Source organism: Dipodomys ordii, unplaced genomic scaffold, assembly GCF_000151885.1.
Source record: "Dipodomys ordii isolate 6190 unplaced genomic scaffold, Dord_2.0 Scaffold13, whole genome shotgun sequence".
NCBI lineage: Eukaryota > Metazoa > Chordata > Mammalia > Rodentia > Heteromyidae > Dipodomys > Dipodomys ordii.
The window spans coordinates 23,805,831-23,825,531 of NW_012267229.1; the positions used below are offsets into that span (position 1 = coordinate 23,805,831).

The following is a 19,701-nucleotide window of genomic DNA, read 5'->3' on the forward strand; positions in this document are numbered from 1 at the left end:
TCAGGCCCCACTACCGGACCCAAGAAAAAACAACAACAACAAGAATTTCACTTAGAGAATGCCCTAAAAGTAGAGCTCAGAACCTGGTGCTAAATTGCTTCTAAATGTGGTGTATCTTTCATAGTGCTGGGGTCTGAACTAAGGCAGGTACTGATATGGCCCATGTGTACCTATTTTTGACTACCCTAGGAAGCCTCAGTGTATGGTCTTATTGCTGCTATTATGTGGTACAGATATCGAACCCAATGGTTTAGGAAAATGCACTTAAATTAGATCCAGCCCTTCTGTTTTTGTTTTTTTTGTTTTTGAGACAGGCTCTCTAACTTTGCCTGGCCTGCCCTCAAACTCATGGTCCTCTTGACTCTGCCTTCCACGTAGCTGGGATTATGGGCTTAAACCACTATACTCCCTGACATGTGCTCCTTCATCCATAGTGTTGGGTCCCTAATCACCTGGCTATCTTGTATCAGTCACAGGGACTGATTAAAAATCAGAGTGTTTCTGGAATTAAGAGTATAAAACTGTTTTACTAGTAGAGTGACTAAAAGAGACAAAGAGTCAGTTTAGGATGCTGCTAGAGACAGCTATGGCAGGAAGAGAGAGAAAGAGAGCTAGCTTTCCATTCATGTCTTGGCATCTTGGTTCCATGAACCAAACAAATCCCTTTGTGATTTAGGCCTATTTGGTTCAGGTTTCTGACACTTGTAACAAAAGAACTGTGATCACTGGTCTCATTCACACAATTGAATGCCAGGAGGGAGACATAAGAAATTTCTTGGGTAGCAACCACATCAGGGTGTGGAGCAAGAAGGAGAAATACAGGCTGATCACAGTCACCTATCAGTTAGTTCTCCAATGGCTTCACTGGCCATATGGAAATGTTTAGCAGAGCCCAGCATTGTAGTACATGTGTGTAGTCCCAGTACTCCAGAGGCTGAGACAGGTGAATCAGGAGTTTCTACCAACCTGGGCTACAGAGGCAGACAAAGAAAGAAAGAAAGGAAGGAAGGAAAGAGAAAGAAAGAAGGGAGGGAGGGAGGGAAAACTGAATCATTTACATTGCTACTACATGCCAGTGTGACCATAGTACTGGCTATTAATTTTAATATTATATTTAAATTATTATAAAATGATAATTACTGTTTGAGCCAGTACTGGGGAATGAGAGGATGGGGCTGATATCGAGGCTTGAACTCAGGGCCTGGTTGCTATCCCTTAGCTTTATTTCACTCAAGGTTGGCACTCTACCACTTGAGCCACAGCTCCACTTCCAGCTTTCTTGTGGTTTACTGGAAGTAAGTCTCAGACTTTCCTGCCTGGGATGGCTTCAAACTACAAGCCTCAGATTTCAGCCTCTTGAGTAGCTAGGATTACAGGTGTACACCGCTGGTTCCCCACTGAGCCAGCATTTAAAAAAAAAATGAGGTTGACTATTTTGCCATTTGTACTGATTGTTTCTTTTTCTGCTACAAATTTTCTGTTTGTGTTCTTTCCTGATTTTTTACTATAGGCAATTTTGCTCTTTGAAAATTCTCAAGTATATATTAAACAGTTGTGAATAGGGGCAAGGGGGAGAAAGAAAGAGAAAGAGCCAGGCAAGTAATGGGGTCCTGAGTTAGGATGGGAAGTTGGCAAGGAGAGATGGGATAAAATGGTAATTAGAAAGTAGCAGGGGGAGCCCGGTGCTGGTGGCTCACGCCTGTAATCCTAACTACTCAGGAGGCTAAGATCTGAGGATCATATCATGGTTCAAAGCCGGCCCAGGCAGGAAATATTGAGACAAAAGTCTGTAAGACTTTTTTTTTAGAGTCTGGTCGTGGGGCCTGAACTCTGGGCCTGGGCCCTGTCCCTCAGCTCTTCACCTCAAGACTAGCGCTCTACCACTTGAGCCACAGTGCCACTTCTGGCTTTTTTTTTCCTGCTTATGTGGTGCTGAGGAATCGAACCCAGGGCCTCAGGCATGCAAGGCAAGCGCTCTACCACTGAGCCACCTTCCCAGCCTGAGACTTTTTTGTTGGTGGTGGTGGTGGTGATGGGGCTTGAACTCTGGGCTTAGGCGTTGTCTCCGCGCTCTTCAGCTCAAGGCAAATGCTCTACTGCTTGAGCCACAGCACCACTTCCGGGCTTCTGGTGGTTTATTGGAAATAAGAGTCTCATGGACTTTTCAGCCCGGGCTGACTTTGAACCACGATCCTCAGATCTCAGCCTCCTGAGTAGCTAAGATTATAGGCATGAGCCACTGACACCCGGTGTCTGGGAGACTTTTATCTCCAATTAACCTCTCAAAGGCCAGAAGTGGAGCTATAGCCTCAAAGAAAAGGATATAGGCCAGTGGTAGAGTATATACCTATTCTGTGTGAGGCCCTAAGTTTGATCCCCGCTAGCATTTTAGTAAACATCTGTACTGTACAATTTGCACACACAAACTCATTCTTCAATCTCTGTAAGTGCTATCATTTCTCCCCCCACCCCCTCACCCCCTGATCATGGGGCCTGAACTGGGCCTGGGCACTGTCCCTCAATTCTTCAGCTCAAGGCTAGAGCTCTACCACTTGAGCCACAGCGCCACTTATGGCTTTTTTTTTTCTGCTTATGTGGTGCTGAGGAATCGAACCCAGGGCCTCATGCATGCAAGGCAAGTACTCTACCACTGAGCCACCTTCCCAGCTTCTATAAGTGCTATCATTATCCTCATTTTACAGATGAGAAAACTGAGACACAGAATGGTTGAATTTGTGTGTCACAGGCAGTGAGGATTCAGACTCAGGCAGCCTGACTATGCCTATAGATGGTGGTGTGACACCTGCCCCCACCTCCCCAGCCCCCCACCCCGGCCCCCACCATTGCCTTATATAGGGAGATGTGGGGGCTTGAACCCTGCAGCAGCAGGGCTGTCTGAGCCAGCCCTTGTGGATTAAAGAATTTACCAGGCCTAGAAAAAGGGAAAGAGGCTATTCTAGGGAGAGGAAAAAGCATGTGCAAAAACTTAAGGGCCCCGGGCACCAGTGGCTCATGCTTGTAATCCTAGCTACTCAGGAAGCTGAGATTTGAGGCTCTCGGTTCAAAGCTAGTCTGGGCAGGAAAGTCAGTGAGGCTCTTAGCTCCAATTAACCTTCAGGAAACTGGAAGTGGCGCTTTGGCTCAAGTGGCAGAGCAATCTCCTTGAGCTGAAAAGCAGAGAGACTGCACACAGGCCCAGAGCTCAAGCCCCACGACTGACAAAACAACAACAAAAACAAAAAACCTAAGGGCTTGTATAAAAGCTGTCAACGTCCTTATCAGGAATGGGCTGTGGGAAGAAGGGGAGAGGAGTGAAAGGAAATAGGCTTTGGGATATTCTAGAGGTGAGGAAGAGCCTGAAGGGAGAGCCAGTAGAGCAGTGGCCAGATCAGATTTCAGATTTCATTTTAGTGAGATCATGCTATTGGCCCTGGGCAGCACAGGGAGGGGGCTGGGGGCCAGGAGGGCAGGCGAGGCAGCAGCCTAGGGTGGAGTTGATGAGCTCAGAACCAGCTGGAGCTCCCTCGTCCCACCCGCAGCCCCAGGCAGCCTCGTGGGGGGAGTGGGGGGAGGCTGGAACCGTCGGCTCATTAGAACTCAACTGGAAGCCCCTGCAGCCTCCCTCCTCCAGCGCCAGGCGCAATCGCCGGGCATCTTCCACACTGCCCCTACCCAGTGCCAGCTCCAAGTAGCCGGCCACGAACCTGCAGAGCGAATCGGGCTCCCGGCCTGGCTGCCTTCTGCACCCCGCTGCTCCGGACCACCGCGCCCCAGACCCGCCCACGGGAAGTCTTCACATCACTCAGGCCACGAGCTTGGCAAGGTTGATTTTTATTCCTTTCAGACCCAAGGCCTCCCCCTTGGGGCGGGGCCCCACGTGGCTGCCCACGCCCCCAGGACCTTGCTCAGCCTGTTTCTTTTACTGCACGCCCTCCATCATCTTCAGGAACTCTGCAGGGAAGGAGAGAGAGGGGGTTAAGGGAGCTCGGGACGCCAAGACTCCGAGACCCCCCACCCCCAGCCAGGGCTCCCGGCATGCAAAGGGGCAGCTGGTTAAATGAGTGCACCAGGCCGCCAGAGCTGAGAAAGCTTGATCTGGCCCCGCCCAACCAGCTCCTCCCACAAAGCCCTAGGCACGGCGAGGCCCCGCCCTCCAGGGCATGGCCCCGCCCATTCAGCACCAGCCCAGGGCACGGCCCCGCCCCGCCCAGTCAGACCCCGCCCCCAGGCCGCGGCTCCGCCCCCAGCGCTCACCGTCAAAGTCAATGCGGCCATCGTTGTTCTTGTCTCCGTCTTTCATCAAGGATTCGATCTCCTCCTCCGTCACATGCTCCCCCGACGCCCTGAAAATCTCAGCCAGCTCCTCGGCGTCGATGTAGCCATCTGCGTTCCTTTGGGTCCGAGGGACGGAGCAGAGCAGAGCAGAGCGGCCAGATGAGTGGCCTCCCCCCACGCCCCCTCTCGAACCCCCAAATCCCGAGAACCTCTCTCCACCCTGTAGTCTGGGTCCATCTGCCGCCCCCCGCCCCGGCTGGGCTACCTGTCCCCCCCGGCGCACCTGTCGAAGATGCGGAAGCACTCGGCCAGCTCCTCCTCGCTCTTTCCCTTCGCATCCTCTTTCATCTGCCGCACCATCATGACCAAGAACTCCTCGAAGTCGATGGTGCCGCTGCCTGGCGGGGGGGGGGGACGGTGATCCGAGCGGACCCCCATGCCGGGCCCACCCACCACCCGCTGCCCTGGCGTGCCGCCCGCTCACCATCTTCGTCCACCTCCTCAATGATGGCGTCCAGCTCTTCCTTGGTGGGGGTCTGCCCCAGCATTCTCATCACAGTGCCCAACTCTTTGACGCTGATGTCCCCACCACCATCAGCATCGAACATGTCAAAGGCCGCCTTGAACTCTGCCAGGAGGGAGAGACGGGGAGAGCTGAGGGGAGGCCCACTGGACTCCCAGGTCAGCCAAGTTTCTACCTTCTCTGTCCTGCTCAGGTACCAGAAGGTTCCCCAGGACCTTTCTACCGATTCCCAGCCCCTAAGGTCCCATCCCACCCTTGCTTTCTTACCAGCGATCATCTCCTCACTGAGGTAGGACCGGGCCTCGGCCTGCTGGTCCGTCTGCAGAAGACAGAGAGAGTCAGAGTAGAAAGGAAAGCCCTAGCACAGATTCTCGTGTCCACTCTTCTCGTCCATCCCACCTCTCCAGGAGGAGCCTCTGGGTCCTTCTGAAGAACAACCCTATACTTGGCACACCATCAAAGTGTGCCAACCCCAGGCTGAGAACAAGAGAGGAGACAAATCATGCCCAGGGTCATGCCCATGCCATGTCAGGAATGCCCCCCAGTGACCTTGGGCAAGTCATTTAGCCTGGTTTCATCTCTTCAGGGAAAAGATGGAATCAGGGATGAAACATATCAGCACCATTGCAATGTGATTTCCCAATTTTCCTTCTTTTTGTTTGGGTGTTTTGTTTCATTTTGTTTTTGTGCTTGCACTGAGGTTTAAAACTGCATGCTCTTGGGCTGGGAAGTTGGCTCAGTGGTAGAGCGCTTGCCTTGCATGCCTGAGGCCCTAGGTTCAATTCCTCAGCACCACATAAGCAAAAAGAAAAAAGCTGGAAGTGGCGCTGTGGCTCAAGTGGTAGAGTGCTAGCCTTGAGCTGAAGAGCTGAGGGACAGTACCCAGGCCCAGAGTTCAGGCCCCACGACCGGACCCAAAAAAAAAAAAAAACTGCATGCTCTTGTTTAGCTTTTTCACTCAAAGTTGGCTCTGTACCACTTGAGCCATACCTCCACTAATGGCTTTTTTTGTGCCAGCCCTTGGGCTTGAACTCAGGACCCAGGCATTGTCCCTGAGCTTTTGTGCTGAAGGTGAGTGTTCTACCACTTGAGCCACAGCTCCACTTACTGAATTTTGGTGGTCAATTGGAGATAAGAGTCTCACAGATTTGCCTGCCCAGACTAGCTTCAAACTAGAATCATCAGGGCTAGGAAAGTGGCTCAGTGGTAGAGTGCTTGCCTTGCATGCCTGAGGCCCTGGGTTCAATTCCACATAAGCAGAAAAAGCCAGAAGTGGTGCTGTGGCTCAAGTGGTAGAGCGCTAGCCTTGAGCTGAAGAGCTGAGAGACAGCGCCCAGGCCCAGAGTTCAGGCCCCACAACCAGAAAAAAAAAAAAAAAAGACCCTAGAATCATCAGATCTCAGCTTGCTGAGTTTCATTACACATATGAGTCACTGGGTGCTTGACCTTTCTCTAGGTTCCTGGTACCTTAATAAATGTTTCATTTCAAGTAAATAGTAATGCAGTAGAGTTCTTGAGCACCCACTAAATGTCAGGCCATAGAACAGACCTTGAGAACACTAAGAAGAGCTGGAGCTGGACACCTTGTCTCCTCCCCCCTCCTTGGGAGAATTTGCTGAGATGGGGATTTTAAGCTCTTTCTTCTTCCCATTCAGTCACTAAATCCCTCTCATGCTAGGCAGAATATCATGGGACCGTGGTGTGAAAAATAAGATTTCTATGGGGGTTTCCAGGTCACTTTCATCTGGTCAGGGGCCTAAAACTGAGGCTGGTGATGAGGAAGGAGTGAGATGTCCAAGGAGTTCTTGAGCCAGCTGGCCCTGGCTCTCATTCTTCTCCCCTCCCCCTCCCCATGCCCAGTGCCAGGAGGGCAGGCTATTTTTAGTAGGGCATGGGCAAGAACAGCTGGCCTCCTGGGTCTAGTTACTCCTTGAAATGAAGTGGGGAAATGGGTATGACATCCCCGAATGAGGCCTCTTCTGAGGCAGCTGGGGTCTAACTCTCTGCTACCACTGTTCCTTCCGTCATCATCAAGACTCCTGGATTCCTGAAGCTGAGCTGACTCCTGTGTGCCAGGGCGCTTGGCTTCTGTCCAGTGACAGGAGGTTTAGCTGGACATAAAAAGCGCACTGCTTGCTGAGTGACTCTATCCGGCTCTTTCAGCCTTCATCTCTATGATGAAGGACCCACACACACACCACAGCTCTGAATGGCATTGCTTCAAGGCGCAGAAGGTAGCCATGATCAACCCTTGAAACATTCTAGCTCTCCCAGTCCAAGAGATGTCATGGCCAGCCTTTCCCCATTTCTCCAGGAGATCTAAGTTTCAGGAACCCTCATGTTCAAACTCCAAATATCTAAGAGACCTAGATCTGTCCTGAAAGAGGCCCAGAAATGTTCCTACAAGTCCAGGACTAACGTCCTTTTGTGTCCTTACCATGGTTGCTGGTCACGGGGTCTCCTCTGCTGTAGATCAGCTTCTCCACACTCCACCACCCCAAAGATGCCCTGGCCCACTCCAGCCCCAGAGATTTGTAGGGGCATCCTCTCCTCCCACCTCCCTACTCCCCAGGGCTGGATACCCTAACCAATCAGATCCCGGGGTCAGCAAGCCCCGCCCCTCCCGGGGTCCTAGCCCATTACCTAATTTAGCCAAGGGCCCTTGCAGAGAAATTCAAGCCTCTGAGCAGGTGGCTGGCCTTGACGTCCTAGATTCTTATGAGCAGGGCCTGCCCTGCTCTACCTCCTTGGAGAATCTCCCCCACCCCGCCTCGGAAAGCACACTTGCTCCAAAGATGGGTCAGAACAGTGACAAGTGAGGTAGTATGATAGAAGTACACAGGGCTCAGAGTTCAAAATTCAAAGATGGAGTCCTGCCTCTGTGAGCTGTGTGACTGTGGACAGGTGAATCAGCTCTGAGCCTCCATTTTTCATCTGTGAAGTGAAAATAGTCATAACCTCCCCTACAGAGAGACCACAGCAAATGGGAACCCAGGTGTAAGTCACCTAGCCTGTGCCAGGTGGATTAGCTGGTACATAGTAAGTGGAGTGTCTTGTCTTTGAACACAGTAAGGGATAGGAGACAGAGGTGGCGGCGAACTTTTATAATATGCATGCTACGCAGTATGCTAATCACATGACCTCATGTAGGACACAACCGATGAATGGCAACTGCATAGCTTGGTAAATCATAAAATCTATAGGAATGCTGGTGGTTCTAGCCAGTTTTCTTTCTTTCTTTTTTTTTTGTCAGTCATGGGGCTTGAACTGCGGGCCTGGGCACTGTCCCTCAGCTCTTCAGCTCAAGGCGAGCTCTCTACCACTTGAGCTACAGCGCCACTTCCTAGTCAGTTAGTTTTCAATCTTGTTACATCACCCACGTTGGCCTTGAACTTCCTTTTTTCGGTGCAGGTACTGGAGCTTGAACTTAAGGCCTCGGTTCTCATGGCTTTTTCACCTCAAGGCTGTCACCCGACTATTTGAGTCACACTTCCACTTCTGAGTTTTTGCTTGTTACTTGGAGATAAGAGTCTCTCAAAGCCAGGTGCCAGTGGCTCACACATGTAATCCTACCTACTCAGTAGGCTGAGATCTGAGGATTGTGGTTCAAAACCAGCCCAGGCAAGAAAGTCCATGATACTCTCATCTCAACCACCAGGAAACTAGAAGTGGTGCTGTGGCTCAAATGGTAGAGTGCTCACCATTAGCTAAAGAGCTCAGGGACAGCACCCAGACCCAAAGTTCAAGCCCATGACTGACCAAATTGGTCTGGGCTGGCTTTCTTGATCCTCTGATCTCAGCCTCCTGAGTTGCTAGGATTACAAGCATGAGTCACCAGCATCCTGCTGGCCTTGAACTTCTTGGTCCATCAATCTTCCTGCCTCAATCTCCTAAGTATCTGGGACTACAGATGAACAATCATTGGTTGATTCTTATTAATCTCCACTGAGAAAAAGTCAAGATAGACAGTCCTCACAGGAGCTATCAGAAGATGTGTTCAGAAAGATGAAGAGTGGGATGACCAGGTGCCAGTGGCTCATACTGTAATCCTAATTACTTGGAAGGCTGAGAGCAGGATTGTAGTTCGAGTACATTCCAGGCAAAAAAGTTCATGATGCTGCATGATGAAAAGAATCAGCAAAATAGGGGCTGGAAGTGTGGTTCAAATGGTAGAGTGCAAGAAGCACAGAGGCCACAGAGTCGTGGGGGTGCATTTGGAGGAGAAATAAGTATTTCAACAAAGACTCTTCTCTCAAGTTACCTGGCCCCAGAGAAAGGGATCCAGTTGGAGTGGGGGTGCCGGGGAAGGTTCTTTAAGTAGAAATCCAGCAGCTCTGAGCTGGTCCTCTGGAGAGCAAAGGCAAGGTACAGATCTAGTCCAGACAGTAGCACAGCCTGAGAATCCATCATGTCTAGGCTGGGCAGCAGGAAGTAGACAAGGCTATGGACAGTGGCTAAGTCAACAGAAAGAGTACTGAGATAAGGGGTGGCAGGGTCTGAGGCCAGGGAAGGCCGGGGGGGGGGTGCTGAACATGAAGGAGGGTAGATGGACAGTGACAACTGGGCTGCTCTCTTCCCTATATATAGACATTCCCAAGGAAAGCTCAATGGAGCCAGGCCAGGCTAAATAAGGCCTCCCGTAGCCAGGCATAGGACCAAAGAGTGATACTCAGGAAAGTCCACTTTGGACAGCAAACACTGGAGCCATTTGGTCCCTCTGGAACAGAAGGTATGGACCCCTCGACAATCACCATTCATTTAGTTGTTCTTACGATTATTCAGAGAATAAATAAGAGTATCTCCTTAGTGTACCCACGCCCTTCCAATCTCGCTCCTTTTCTCTCCCGACCTCATGCTCTATTCTCCTCCGGTCTGGCTTCACTCCTTAAATTCTGCCACCTACTGGGGATGCTACCCTTTATGAACCCCCGGGCCTTTGTACATTCTGATTTCTTTTTTCTGCCAGTTACTAGCATCTTCCCTCTCTCACCAGCTTTCTACCCTGTCACCTTACTCAATTTCAGATCACTTCCTCCAGGACCCCTCCTCCCCTCTACCCAGGCTTTGGGTCCAAGGCAGTCTCTAACAGTGATAGTTCCTCATTTTTTTAAATCATGGAGCGTGCCTTAAAACTTGTTCTTTGTCCCCCTCCCCCACAACCAGAGTCAGTTTCTTGTTCAACATCAAACTTCCCTGAAATCAGCATGTGGCATTTAACTAGTGTGTAGTAAAGATTGCATTTGGTTCTGATAGAAGGAGAAACTTCCTAACAGTCGCTGAAAATAATAGAACTGGACAGCTCCAAAGGTACAGTAATGAAGTTCCTGTCACTGATCCTGTACAAACATCTGAACCACCACCATCTCTTGATGAGGCTGTAGGAAAGGCCCATTTGGAGATGTGGAAAGCTCATGCCTGTAATCCTAGCTACTCAGGAGGCTGAGATAGGAGGACCAAAGCCAGCCAAGGCAAGAAAGTCCAGGAGATGCTTAAATGCCTGAAGTGGAGCTATGGCTCAAATGGTAGAGCAATAGCTGTGAGCATAAAAGCTCAGGGATAGCACTGAGGCCCTGAGTTCAGGCTCTAGGACCAGCACAAACAAAGGCAAAATTTAAAACCCTTCTCCCCGCTAAGCCTTAGTTTATCTCATATGGAGATGATACACAGATTTTTGTCTTGGGGTACTATTTCAATGTGTAGTCCCAGCTGGCCTGGAACTTGCTATCCTCCTGCCTCTCAGTGCAGGCCAGGGCCACCACACCCAGCATGATACACCAGATTTCTGAAGGACTTCGTGCTCGATGCCTATGGTTTTATGAACATGGGCTTTTCATCCAGACTTGTGAGACAGATACCAAAGGATGTTAATATTCAAATGATTGGTGAATGAAGTGCCTCTTTTTGCCCTGAAAAATCTATCGGTAAGCCAAATGCAGAACAATTAGAGCTCTGAAAATACACACTTGAGCTTAAATCCAAGCTCCTTTTTTTCCCCTGATGTGGATCTTGGGAAAAAGTCAATTTGCCTCAGTTTCTTCATCTTGAAAATAGACCATTATTATCCAGCAACTGGCTGGTGAGAGTGAGGTGTGTTGTAGGTAAGATGCCTAGAATAGAATGTTGACCACACTGACTGACATCTAAAAAATGCCCATATGGAACCCAGGGAGTTCTCTTCATTTTCCCTATGCTCTCTCTCCTGTGCCATTCAAAGGGGACAGAAACTATTATTGGAGAGATTTTTTTTGTTGTGTATCAATAGCAGATTCTGTTCTGCTAGGACTGATTTCTAGACCTTCAGACAGGAAATGGCAATTTTTTTAGGGGTGGTGTCCTGGGGCTTGAACTCAGTGCCAGGGTGTTGTCTCTGAGCTCTTGTGCTCAAGGCTATTATTGATTTACCACAGCTCCACTTCCAGCTTGTTGGGTAATTAATTGTAGATAAGAGCCTCTTGGAATTTCCTGCCCAGACTGGCTTTGAACCCAGATCCTCATTTCTGAGCCTTCTCAGTAGCTAGGATTACAGGCATGAGTCACCAATGCCTGGTTTGGTCCACTAGATAAACCTTCAGAGGAAATAACAGATTATAACCGCCAGATGTGTGGGGAAAGAACAGTGTATAGAGTTTAGGAGACTTGGGCTTTAAGATTCCATTCTCAGAAATGTCTGGCAAGCTGTGTGACCTTGGAGAAGTAATTGAGCCTATTTGGGTCTGCTTCCCCTGCTTCCTGCTTCCTGCATATTAGACTAAAAGTGATTTATGGAAGGAAGACTGTCAACACCACACTGCAAAAGCAATTATCATTCTGTAACTGACAGTTTATTTCCTCGGCCCCTGCTCTGTCAGGCACTGGACTAGGTTCTTAGGAAAGCTGAAGAATTGTTGTTTTTCCTGTTTTACTTGAGAAATCGTAGGCTCAGCCAGGCCAGATTCCAGGTCAGATTCCATCCGCCTTCTCTGGGCTCTTAAGTTTCATGAAAGAACGGGGCCTCGGATGTCACACAATTACACTGTGGAGTTACCGCGCCAGATGGAAACTGTGGGGGACAGACCGAGGCTGTCCTGTGGCTCTGGGCAGGGAGCAAGGATCCCCGGCGGATGCACGCCCAGTCCGATCGGAGGTCCGTCAGCAGGAGGCCGACACCCGCAGGCGAACTCACGGTTCCCAGTTCCCTACGAGAGCGAGGATCCCGGGATTCTGGGCGGCTCCGGGTGGGGGCGTGGTCTGTGTCGGGGGCGTGGCCTGGGCGGGGCGGCGGCAGGAAGCGGCCTGAGCGGCGCTCCTGGCGTCCTGGGTCGCCGGCCTCAGTAGTGAGCCGCGGGGATCCACGGGGGACCCCCCCCCCGGGGCCGAGGCACCGCTGCGTGCACCCAGGGACACTGGAGGTAGAGGCGTTTGTGGGCGCGGGGGAGCCCAGGGTGGGGTCCCGGCCCCTCCTGGGTAGGACGCGGTCGGAGGCGGAGTGACCGCGGGGAGCCGCCATCCGCCAGGTCACCCCGGGACTCGCTCGCACACCCTGGGGGCGTGGTCCCACCGGGCTCCTCCCACCCGTGCCCGGCCACGCCCCCGAACCTCCGCGGGCCGAGGGCTGCGCGCTCCCTGCTGGGTGCCATGGCCTCGCGGCTCCTGCACCGGCTGCGGCACGCCCTGGCCAGCGACGGCCCCGGGGAGGCGGCGGCGGCGGCGGGCCCCGAGGCCGAGCCGTTCCCCGAGAGCTCCGAGCTGGAGGACGACGACGCCGAGGGCCTGTCCTCCCGCCTCAGCGGCACCCTCAGCTTCACCAGCGCCGAGGACGACGACGACTGCGACGACGACGACGACGACAACGACGGCGAAGCCAGCCCCGACTCGCTGAGCCCCGGGGACGCGGCGTCGGGAGAGGACGCAGGCGAGTGCGGGAGGTGGAGACGCGAATCCCGGGGCTCGACTGGGCCTCCGCCCCGGCTGCGCTCTGGGAGCATCCCGGGCGCCTGGAGTAGATCCAGCTGAGTCTCGGGCACGACTGGAAGTGCTTGTCCTCAGCCACTCTTGGCCTGTGACCTTGAGGTGGTCTCTACACCCCTCGGAGCCAAGTTTTCCCCTTACGTGAAAGGCGACAAATGACCTGATCTTACAGAGTTTCTGTGGGGAGCAAGTGTCCAGAGTAGACTAGAGATGTTTGCAGGGTGGAGAGTCTGCTCTCTGCCAGGCATGGTGACCCTCAGTTCCCTGTCTTGTAAAACGAGGACAACGCCTACCTCACTTGGGTGAATGAGCTCATGGCATCGACCCTGTCCCCCCCCCCCACAGCGCCCAGTCCCTTTGGTCTGACTTGGTCATGTGCTTGTGCAGAACGGAGCCCCCCACCTGATGGGCAGCGGGGCGGTCAGCTCCTGGCCCGGCAGCTGCAAGACTTCTGGAAGAAGTCCCGCAATACCCTGGTACCCCAGAGGCTGCTCTTCGAGGTGACCAACGCTAATGTGGTCAAGGACCCTCCCTCCAAGTACGTGGTGAGTGAGGTTCTAGGACCCCCTGGGCTGTCAGTCAGGTCTGGCTAAGAGGAGGACACCAGCTTCATGGGGGTTCTGGCTGTGTTGTTATAAAAGGTTGCCTTGTTTAGCAGATGGGAAAACTGAGGCTTGAAAGGGAATGTAACTTGAGCAAGTCCTCAGCAAAGTGACTTAGTGTTCCTGAGACTTAGTAAAGTGGAGATTAAGGCACTGCCAGTATGTGTGCAATCCCCTCCCCCAGTGGCTTTGCAGACTAGCATGAGAGAGACTTGAAACCCAGTTGCCTGGGTTAGTGGATAAGGAAACACACTTTGGATCCACCTTTGGATCACATTCTTCTTTCACTTTCGCCTGTCTTTGGGTGGGTTTTGTAACTTTGATCCACTCCCCCTCCCCCACCCTCTACTTTCCTCATAGGAGCTATGGGGTCGTTCAGAGAGGATCATAGCAGGACTTAAATGGGACTTAATTGGCTCTGTGTTAGAATGCTTGCCTCCCATGCATGAGGCCCTGGGTTCCAATCCTCAGCACCACATAACCAGAAAAAGCTGGAGGTGGCGCTGTGGCTCAAGTAGTAGAGTGCTAGGCCCAGAGTTCAGGCCCCACGACTGGCAAAAAAAGAAAAAAAGAAAAATGAGACCCTTAGCATTGGGTTCAATACAATGGTAGCTATACAGATTCAGCATCCCTAATCTGAAGCGCTCCAAAATTCAAACTTTTTTGAGTGTTCACATGATGCCACAAGTGGAAAATTACATACCTAATCTCATGTGATGGGCAGCACTGTGTTGGCACACTGGAAACATTTATAAAGCTTGATGTTCTTCAGTGGTAGAGTGCTTGCCTAGCATTCTCAAAGCCCAAGTTATGCAGTTGTTTGCATGCACACACCACACGCACACACACACAGAAACTGTCTTAAGCTTATTTGTATAAGATACTATAAAATATAAATTTACACTTGACTCCCATCCCTAAAATATCTCTCTCTTCTTTCCCTCCTCTCTTTCCATATTTGCAAAGATTCCAGAATCTGAAAGACTATGATATCAAGCATTTTGGATAAGAGATACTGACTTTGTATTAATATTAATATTTAACAAAATATTAAGTTTGGAAGTACTGAGGTTTGAACTCAGGGCCTCAAGCTTGCTTAGCAGGCCTCTACCACTTCCAGCCCTATTAACTTTAGGTTGGAAATGTCAGGGGTAGGTGGGATCTAGGGCTGCTGCAGCTTCTGGAGCCCTGTCCCAAATTTGGGCCTCTCCACCCCTTTCTGGTGGTGTTACTAACAAGGGCCACACCCATGGGGTGACTGCTCCCATCTGAGCAGGATCCAGCTTCTGTGTGTGCGCACACACACACGTGCACATATGTGCTCTAGAACAAACCCAGGTCCTCATTCATGCTAAATGTACCCTCTACCACTGAGCTACACTCCAGCCTCTAATGATCCAGTCTTAAGTGACAAAAGTCCCAGATCTGGGGGGAGAAGGAAAGGGACACTAAAGATCAGTCACCAAAGAATGTTTCAATGGAAAGGAATGGAGGTGGCTGTGGGTACCCAGATGGGAAGGGAATGACAAGGAACAGGATGACCAAATAGGCCCTGGCCCACGTCTGGAGAAGCCACCTTCTCCATACAATGGGCACCCTGCAACTCCATGTACTTTCTTAGAAGGGGCCATGTGGTTTATTATTATTATTATTTTATATTTTTGTGAATTCAGGGCCTCATGCTCTCACATGGCTTTTTTACCCAAGGCTATACCATTTGACCACACATCCACTTCCGAGCACAGATTTTATTTTTGTTTTTTCTTTTGCCTGTTCTGGGGCTTGAACTCAGGGCCTGGGCACTGTCCCTGAGTTTCTTTTTGCTCAATGCTAGCACTCTTACCACTTGAGCCACAGTGCCACTTCTGGCTTTTTCTGTGTATGTGGTGCTGAGGAATTGAACCCAGGGCTTCATGCATGCTAGGCAGGCACTCTACCACTAAGCCACCTTCCCAGCCCCTGAGCACAGATTTTATATTCAGGTCTTAGGCAAGTCTTTATACCACTTCCCTCTCTTTGGTCCTACTTCCTTAGCTAATACACTGAGCTAAGGACAATTTTCTTGTAGTCTTATTGTGATGAGTAACTAATAGAAGAAAAGTGCTTGGCACTTCATGAAGCACAGAGTACATGCTCAAGTAATGGAACTATAGTCATAATTGTCTACGATGATCAAGTGAAATAATGGATATAAAATGGTCTTTTTAAGACAGGCATGGCAGTACATGCTAGTAATCCCAATACCTGTGAAGATAAACTAGGATTGTTGAATTCAAGGCCAGCCTGGGCTAAAGAGTAGACCCTAGCCAGGTGCCGGTGGCTATACCTGTAATCCTAGCTACTCAGGAGGCTGAGATCTAAGGATCATGGCTCAAAGCCAGCCTGGGCAGGAAAGTCCGTGAAACTCTTATCTCTAATAAACCACTAGAAAACTGGAAGTGGCACTGTGACTCAAGTGGTAGAGTGCTTGCCTTGAGCTGAAGAGCTGAAGGGACAGTGTCCAAGCCCAGAGTTCAAGCCCCACAACGGACAAAAAAGAAAAGAAAAAAAAAAAAGAGTAGAGACCCTGACCAAAAAAAAAAAAGAAAAAAGTAAAAAATGAAAAACCTAGAAACTTAGGTGGTTATTATCGACCAGTATCTTGCAAGGTATGTCCTGCAGAAAATTGCTTCCCTAAAACAAAATGCTGAAATAAGGATACAGGATGACCCATTGTAAACAATGAGATGTAGGAGATACTATGTTGAAAATGAACTTTACAACTTTGCGGTGGGAGGCAAGGGAGGAAGTGGGAGGGAAGGGACAGGAGGAGAAAAACGGAGGGGGTAAAAATGCTTGATAGGAAATGGACTTATTACCTTGTTCATGTAACTGTAACCCCTCTGTACAGTATCTTTACAATAAAAATGTATATTAAAAAAAGAAAATTGCTTCCCTGGATATTAATAAATATCCAAAAGAGAGAGAAAAGGTTTACGGTCAATATAACTGGAAAACAGAGTTGAGTGAGTATAAGTTTCCTTAAAATGTACACTGTAGAATGGGAACCCTTTTGTACAATTATTTAAATTTAAAAACATTAAAAATAATAGGTAAATAAAATTGAACAAAATGTATACTGTGAAAACAGGTATGGTGGCACATGCCTGTAATTCTAGCCCTGGAGAGGCTAAGCAGGAGACTGTAAGTTCAAACCCAGCCTCAGCTATATAGTGGGACCCTGTCTTAAAATAAAAACACCAGCTGGGAAGGTGGCTTAGTGGTAGAGTGCTCGCCTCACAGGCATGAAGCCCTAGCTCTGCTTCCTCAGTAACACCTACACAAAAAAGCCAGAAGTGGAATTGTGGCTCAAGTGGTAGAGTGCTAATCTTGAGCAAAAGAAGCTCAGGGTCAGTGCCCAGGACCTGAGTTCAAGCCCCAGGACTGGCAAAAAAAAAAAAAAAAAAAACTATACAAAATGTATAGTGACTCTTCAAAAGAAGAAATAGATCCTCCTAGAGGACCGGAAGTGGCTAGGAGATTGGCAGTTTGGCAGGGCCACAGAACAAATTCTGGAGGAAAAAAAAAAAAAGATCAGGGTTTGGTGGTAGGATCCCTTTAACATGTAATTCCTGCCTGCTTCCCTTTTAAACCTGCTGGCCCAGCCCTAATCCTCATTAGTCCTGATTAATCCCCAGTGAGGTTCTCAAACTTGTGGGAGCTTAGAGTCATCTGGTTCAGTGTTTCCCAAACCACAGTCATTCCAGGAGCACCTTCACAATTCCTTTCCCATCTGAAAATGCTTACAGTGCTGGTTGTGGTGGTACAGTTTGGTGAGTCCAGCACTTAGCAGGCTGAGACAGGTTGCAAATTTAAGGCCAGTCCAGGCTATACATCAAGACTATCTAAAATAAACAAAATGTTAGCAATGCCATTCTTCAGCATTTTAAATGAACACTCTAAGATTAAAAGCCAACTTTGTGGTGTTGCTGTAATGTGGTAAACCACACCAAAGTGTGAGGTGGGGAGGTAGGAGAGAGTGACAGAGGGAAGAATCTGGTCAAGATACATTCTGTACATACATGGATATGTTAAGATGAAGCCTCCTTGTACAAATTAATGCCAATTTTTAAAAAAGTAAAGAATGAGGGCTGGGAAGGTGGCTCAGTGGTAGAGCGCTTGCCTTGCATGCATGAGGCCCTGCCACATAAGCAGAAAAAAGCCAGAAGTGGTGCTATGGCTCAAGTGGTAGTGCGCAAGCCTTGAGCTGAAGAGCTGAGGGTCAGCACCCAGGCAGAGTTCAGGCCCCACAACACACACACACACACACACACAAAGAATGAGGCTTATGATGTAGCTCAGTGGCAGAATGTGCCTAGTACACATAAGGCCTTTGGTTCACACATGTGTGCATGTGCCCACGTGCACACACACAGTAGTGAAAATGAAATGTTAAATTCTTCCTAGAGGGGCTGAGAATGTGGCTTAGTGGTACCACTAAGTACCATATAAACAGTACCACATAAACAGAAAAGCTGGAAGTAGCGCTGTGGCTCAAGTGGTAGAGTGCTAGTCTTGATCAAGCAAAAGAAGTTCAGGGATAGTGCTCAGGCCCTAAGTTTAAGTCAAAGGACTAGAAAAAAAGAGACAGGCACAGTGTACATGCCAGTTTTCTCAGCTATTAGAGAAGCTGAGATAAGAGGAATTTGCTTGAGCCTAAGAGTTTGAGACTAGCCTAGGTAACATAAGGAGACCCTATCTCAATAAAAATAAATAGGACAATCACTTCCTGGAGTGTACTCCAGTGTGTACCACCTAAAATACTTCAGGTATCACTTGTACTTGTCCCATACATACTTCAGTACAGTGACCTGATCCATTATTTCATTCATTAAAGACAGATTGGGAGGCAGAGTGAAGTCACAGTTACTGCAGTTGCAGGTGTTTGAAGACTGGTCTGGTCTGGATAATCTCACCAGCCATGTCAGAGTGATGAGTCGAGTGGAGCATAGCTCCATGCTGGTCCTCAAATTGGCTCAGAGATCCAGGCTGTCAGTCAGGGCTTCGGCTTACCTCTGATTTTCCTGCATTGTCAGAATTAACTCCCTTATGGGAAGGTAGAACTTCCCAGAAGGGCCACGAGGGGCAGCAGCCCCCAGCACTGAAGTTCACCTCTGTCTTTCTTTTCCCCCTGCTGCCTTGGGCCTGGGTCAATTCAGACAAGCCTCAGGTAAGAAGGGAGTGAGCCCCCAGATCACTGTCCCAACAATTCCCACCCTTCCAGGCCAAGTGGGGAGGGGGAGTGGGGGAGCAGGGTTGGGAAGGGGAGGCAGGGAGGAGAGAGGCCTATGGACAATTTGTCACTGACACTTATCTTTCCTTGCAGCTCTACACCCTCGCCGTGATGGGCCCAGGGCAGTCAGATGGCCAGCCAGCCCAGATATCTCGCCGCTACTCAGACTTTGAGCGACTGAATCGAAACCTACAGCGCCAGTTTCGGGGCCCCATGGCTGCCATCTCCTTTCCCCGAAAGCGCCTGCGCCGGAATTTTACGGCAGAGACCATTGCCCGCCGTAGCAGGGCCTTTGAGCAGTTTTTAGGCCACCTGCAGGCAGTGCCTGAGTTACGCCATGCCCCAGACCTGCAAGACTTCTTTGTGCTGCCTGAGCTGCGGCGGGCACAGAGCCTCACCTGTACTGGCCTCTATCGGGAGGCTCTGGCTCTCTGGGCCAATGCCTGGCAGCTGCAGGCCCAACTGGATACCCCCTTTGGTCCAGACCGCCCCCTGTTGACCCTGGCTGGGCTGGCTGTGTGCCACCAGGAGCTGGAGAACCCTGCAGAGGCTCGGACATTCTGTGAGAAGGCCTTGCAGCTGCTGGGGGACAAGACACCCCATCCTTTCCTAGCACCGTTTCTAGAGGCCCATATCCGGCTCTCTTGGCGCCTGGGCCTGGACAAACGCCAGTCAGAGGCCCAGCTTCAAGCCCTGCAGGAGGCAGGCCTCACCCCTACACCACCCCCCAGCCTCAAGGAATTGCTCATCAAGGAGGTGCTGGACTAATCCTTGTTAGTTTCACTGCAGGGTGAGAGGCTGCTCCAGAATCAAGAGAATCAAGGGAGGGGATATTGGTGAAGACACAGGGAGCAGCTAAGGAGGGTGCACAAAGTGCTCGGGAGCTCCTCAAGCTTTTACAAAGAGAATTTGCAGCAAACAAGTAAATTTTCTTCTTTTGAGCTGTGCTCAGAATGAGCTTTAGGAAGAGCTGCCCTGATGGTGTGAGGAAGAAGTCTGACAAAAGCTTCTTCAGCCCAGGGCTCCAGCCCTGGTCAAGTCGGACCAGTGTTTCCTCATCCATGGGCCTCCAGCATTCTTGA

General features: G+C 50.2%; 2 protein-coding genes across 2 annotated transcripts; one reads left to right on the top strand and one right to left on the bottom strand.

The window, feature by feature from the left end:
- Nucleotides 1–3,867: 3,867 nt before the first annotated feature.
- Tnnc2 (troponin C type 2 (fast)) lies at nucleotides 3,868–7,313 on the bottom strand. The gene is made up of 6 exons (XM_013010800.1): nucleotides 7,236–7,313; nucleotides 5,066–5,117; nucleotides 4,760–4,903; nucleotides 4,559–4,673; nucleotides 4,255–4,391; nucleotides 3,868–3,951 (listed from the first exon to the last, which is right to left on the bottom strand). Exons 1-6 carry the CDS (start codon nucleotides 7,236–7,238, stop codon nucleotides 3,920–3,922), a joined length of 483 nt encoding a protein of 160 aa, XP_012866254.1. The 5' UTR covers nucleotides 7,239–7,313; the 3' UTR covers nucleotides 3,868–3,919.
- Nucleotides 7,314–12,385: 5,072 nt separating this feature from the next.
- On the top strand, nucleotides 12,386–19,691 carry Snx21 (sorting nexin family member 21). Its single transcript, XM_013010986.1, has 3 exons — nucleotides 12,386–12,689; nucleotides 13,133–13,290; nucleotides 18,713–19,691. Exons 1-3 carry the CDS (start codon nucleotides 12,413–12,415, stop codon nucleotides 19,385–19,387), a joined length of 1,110 nt encoding a protein of 369 aa, XP_012866440.1. The 5' UTR covers nucleotides 12,386–12,412; the 3' UTR covers nucleotides 19,388–19,691.
- Nucleotides 19,692–19,701: the final 10 nt, after the last annotated feature.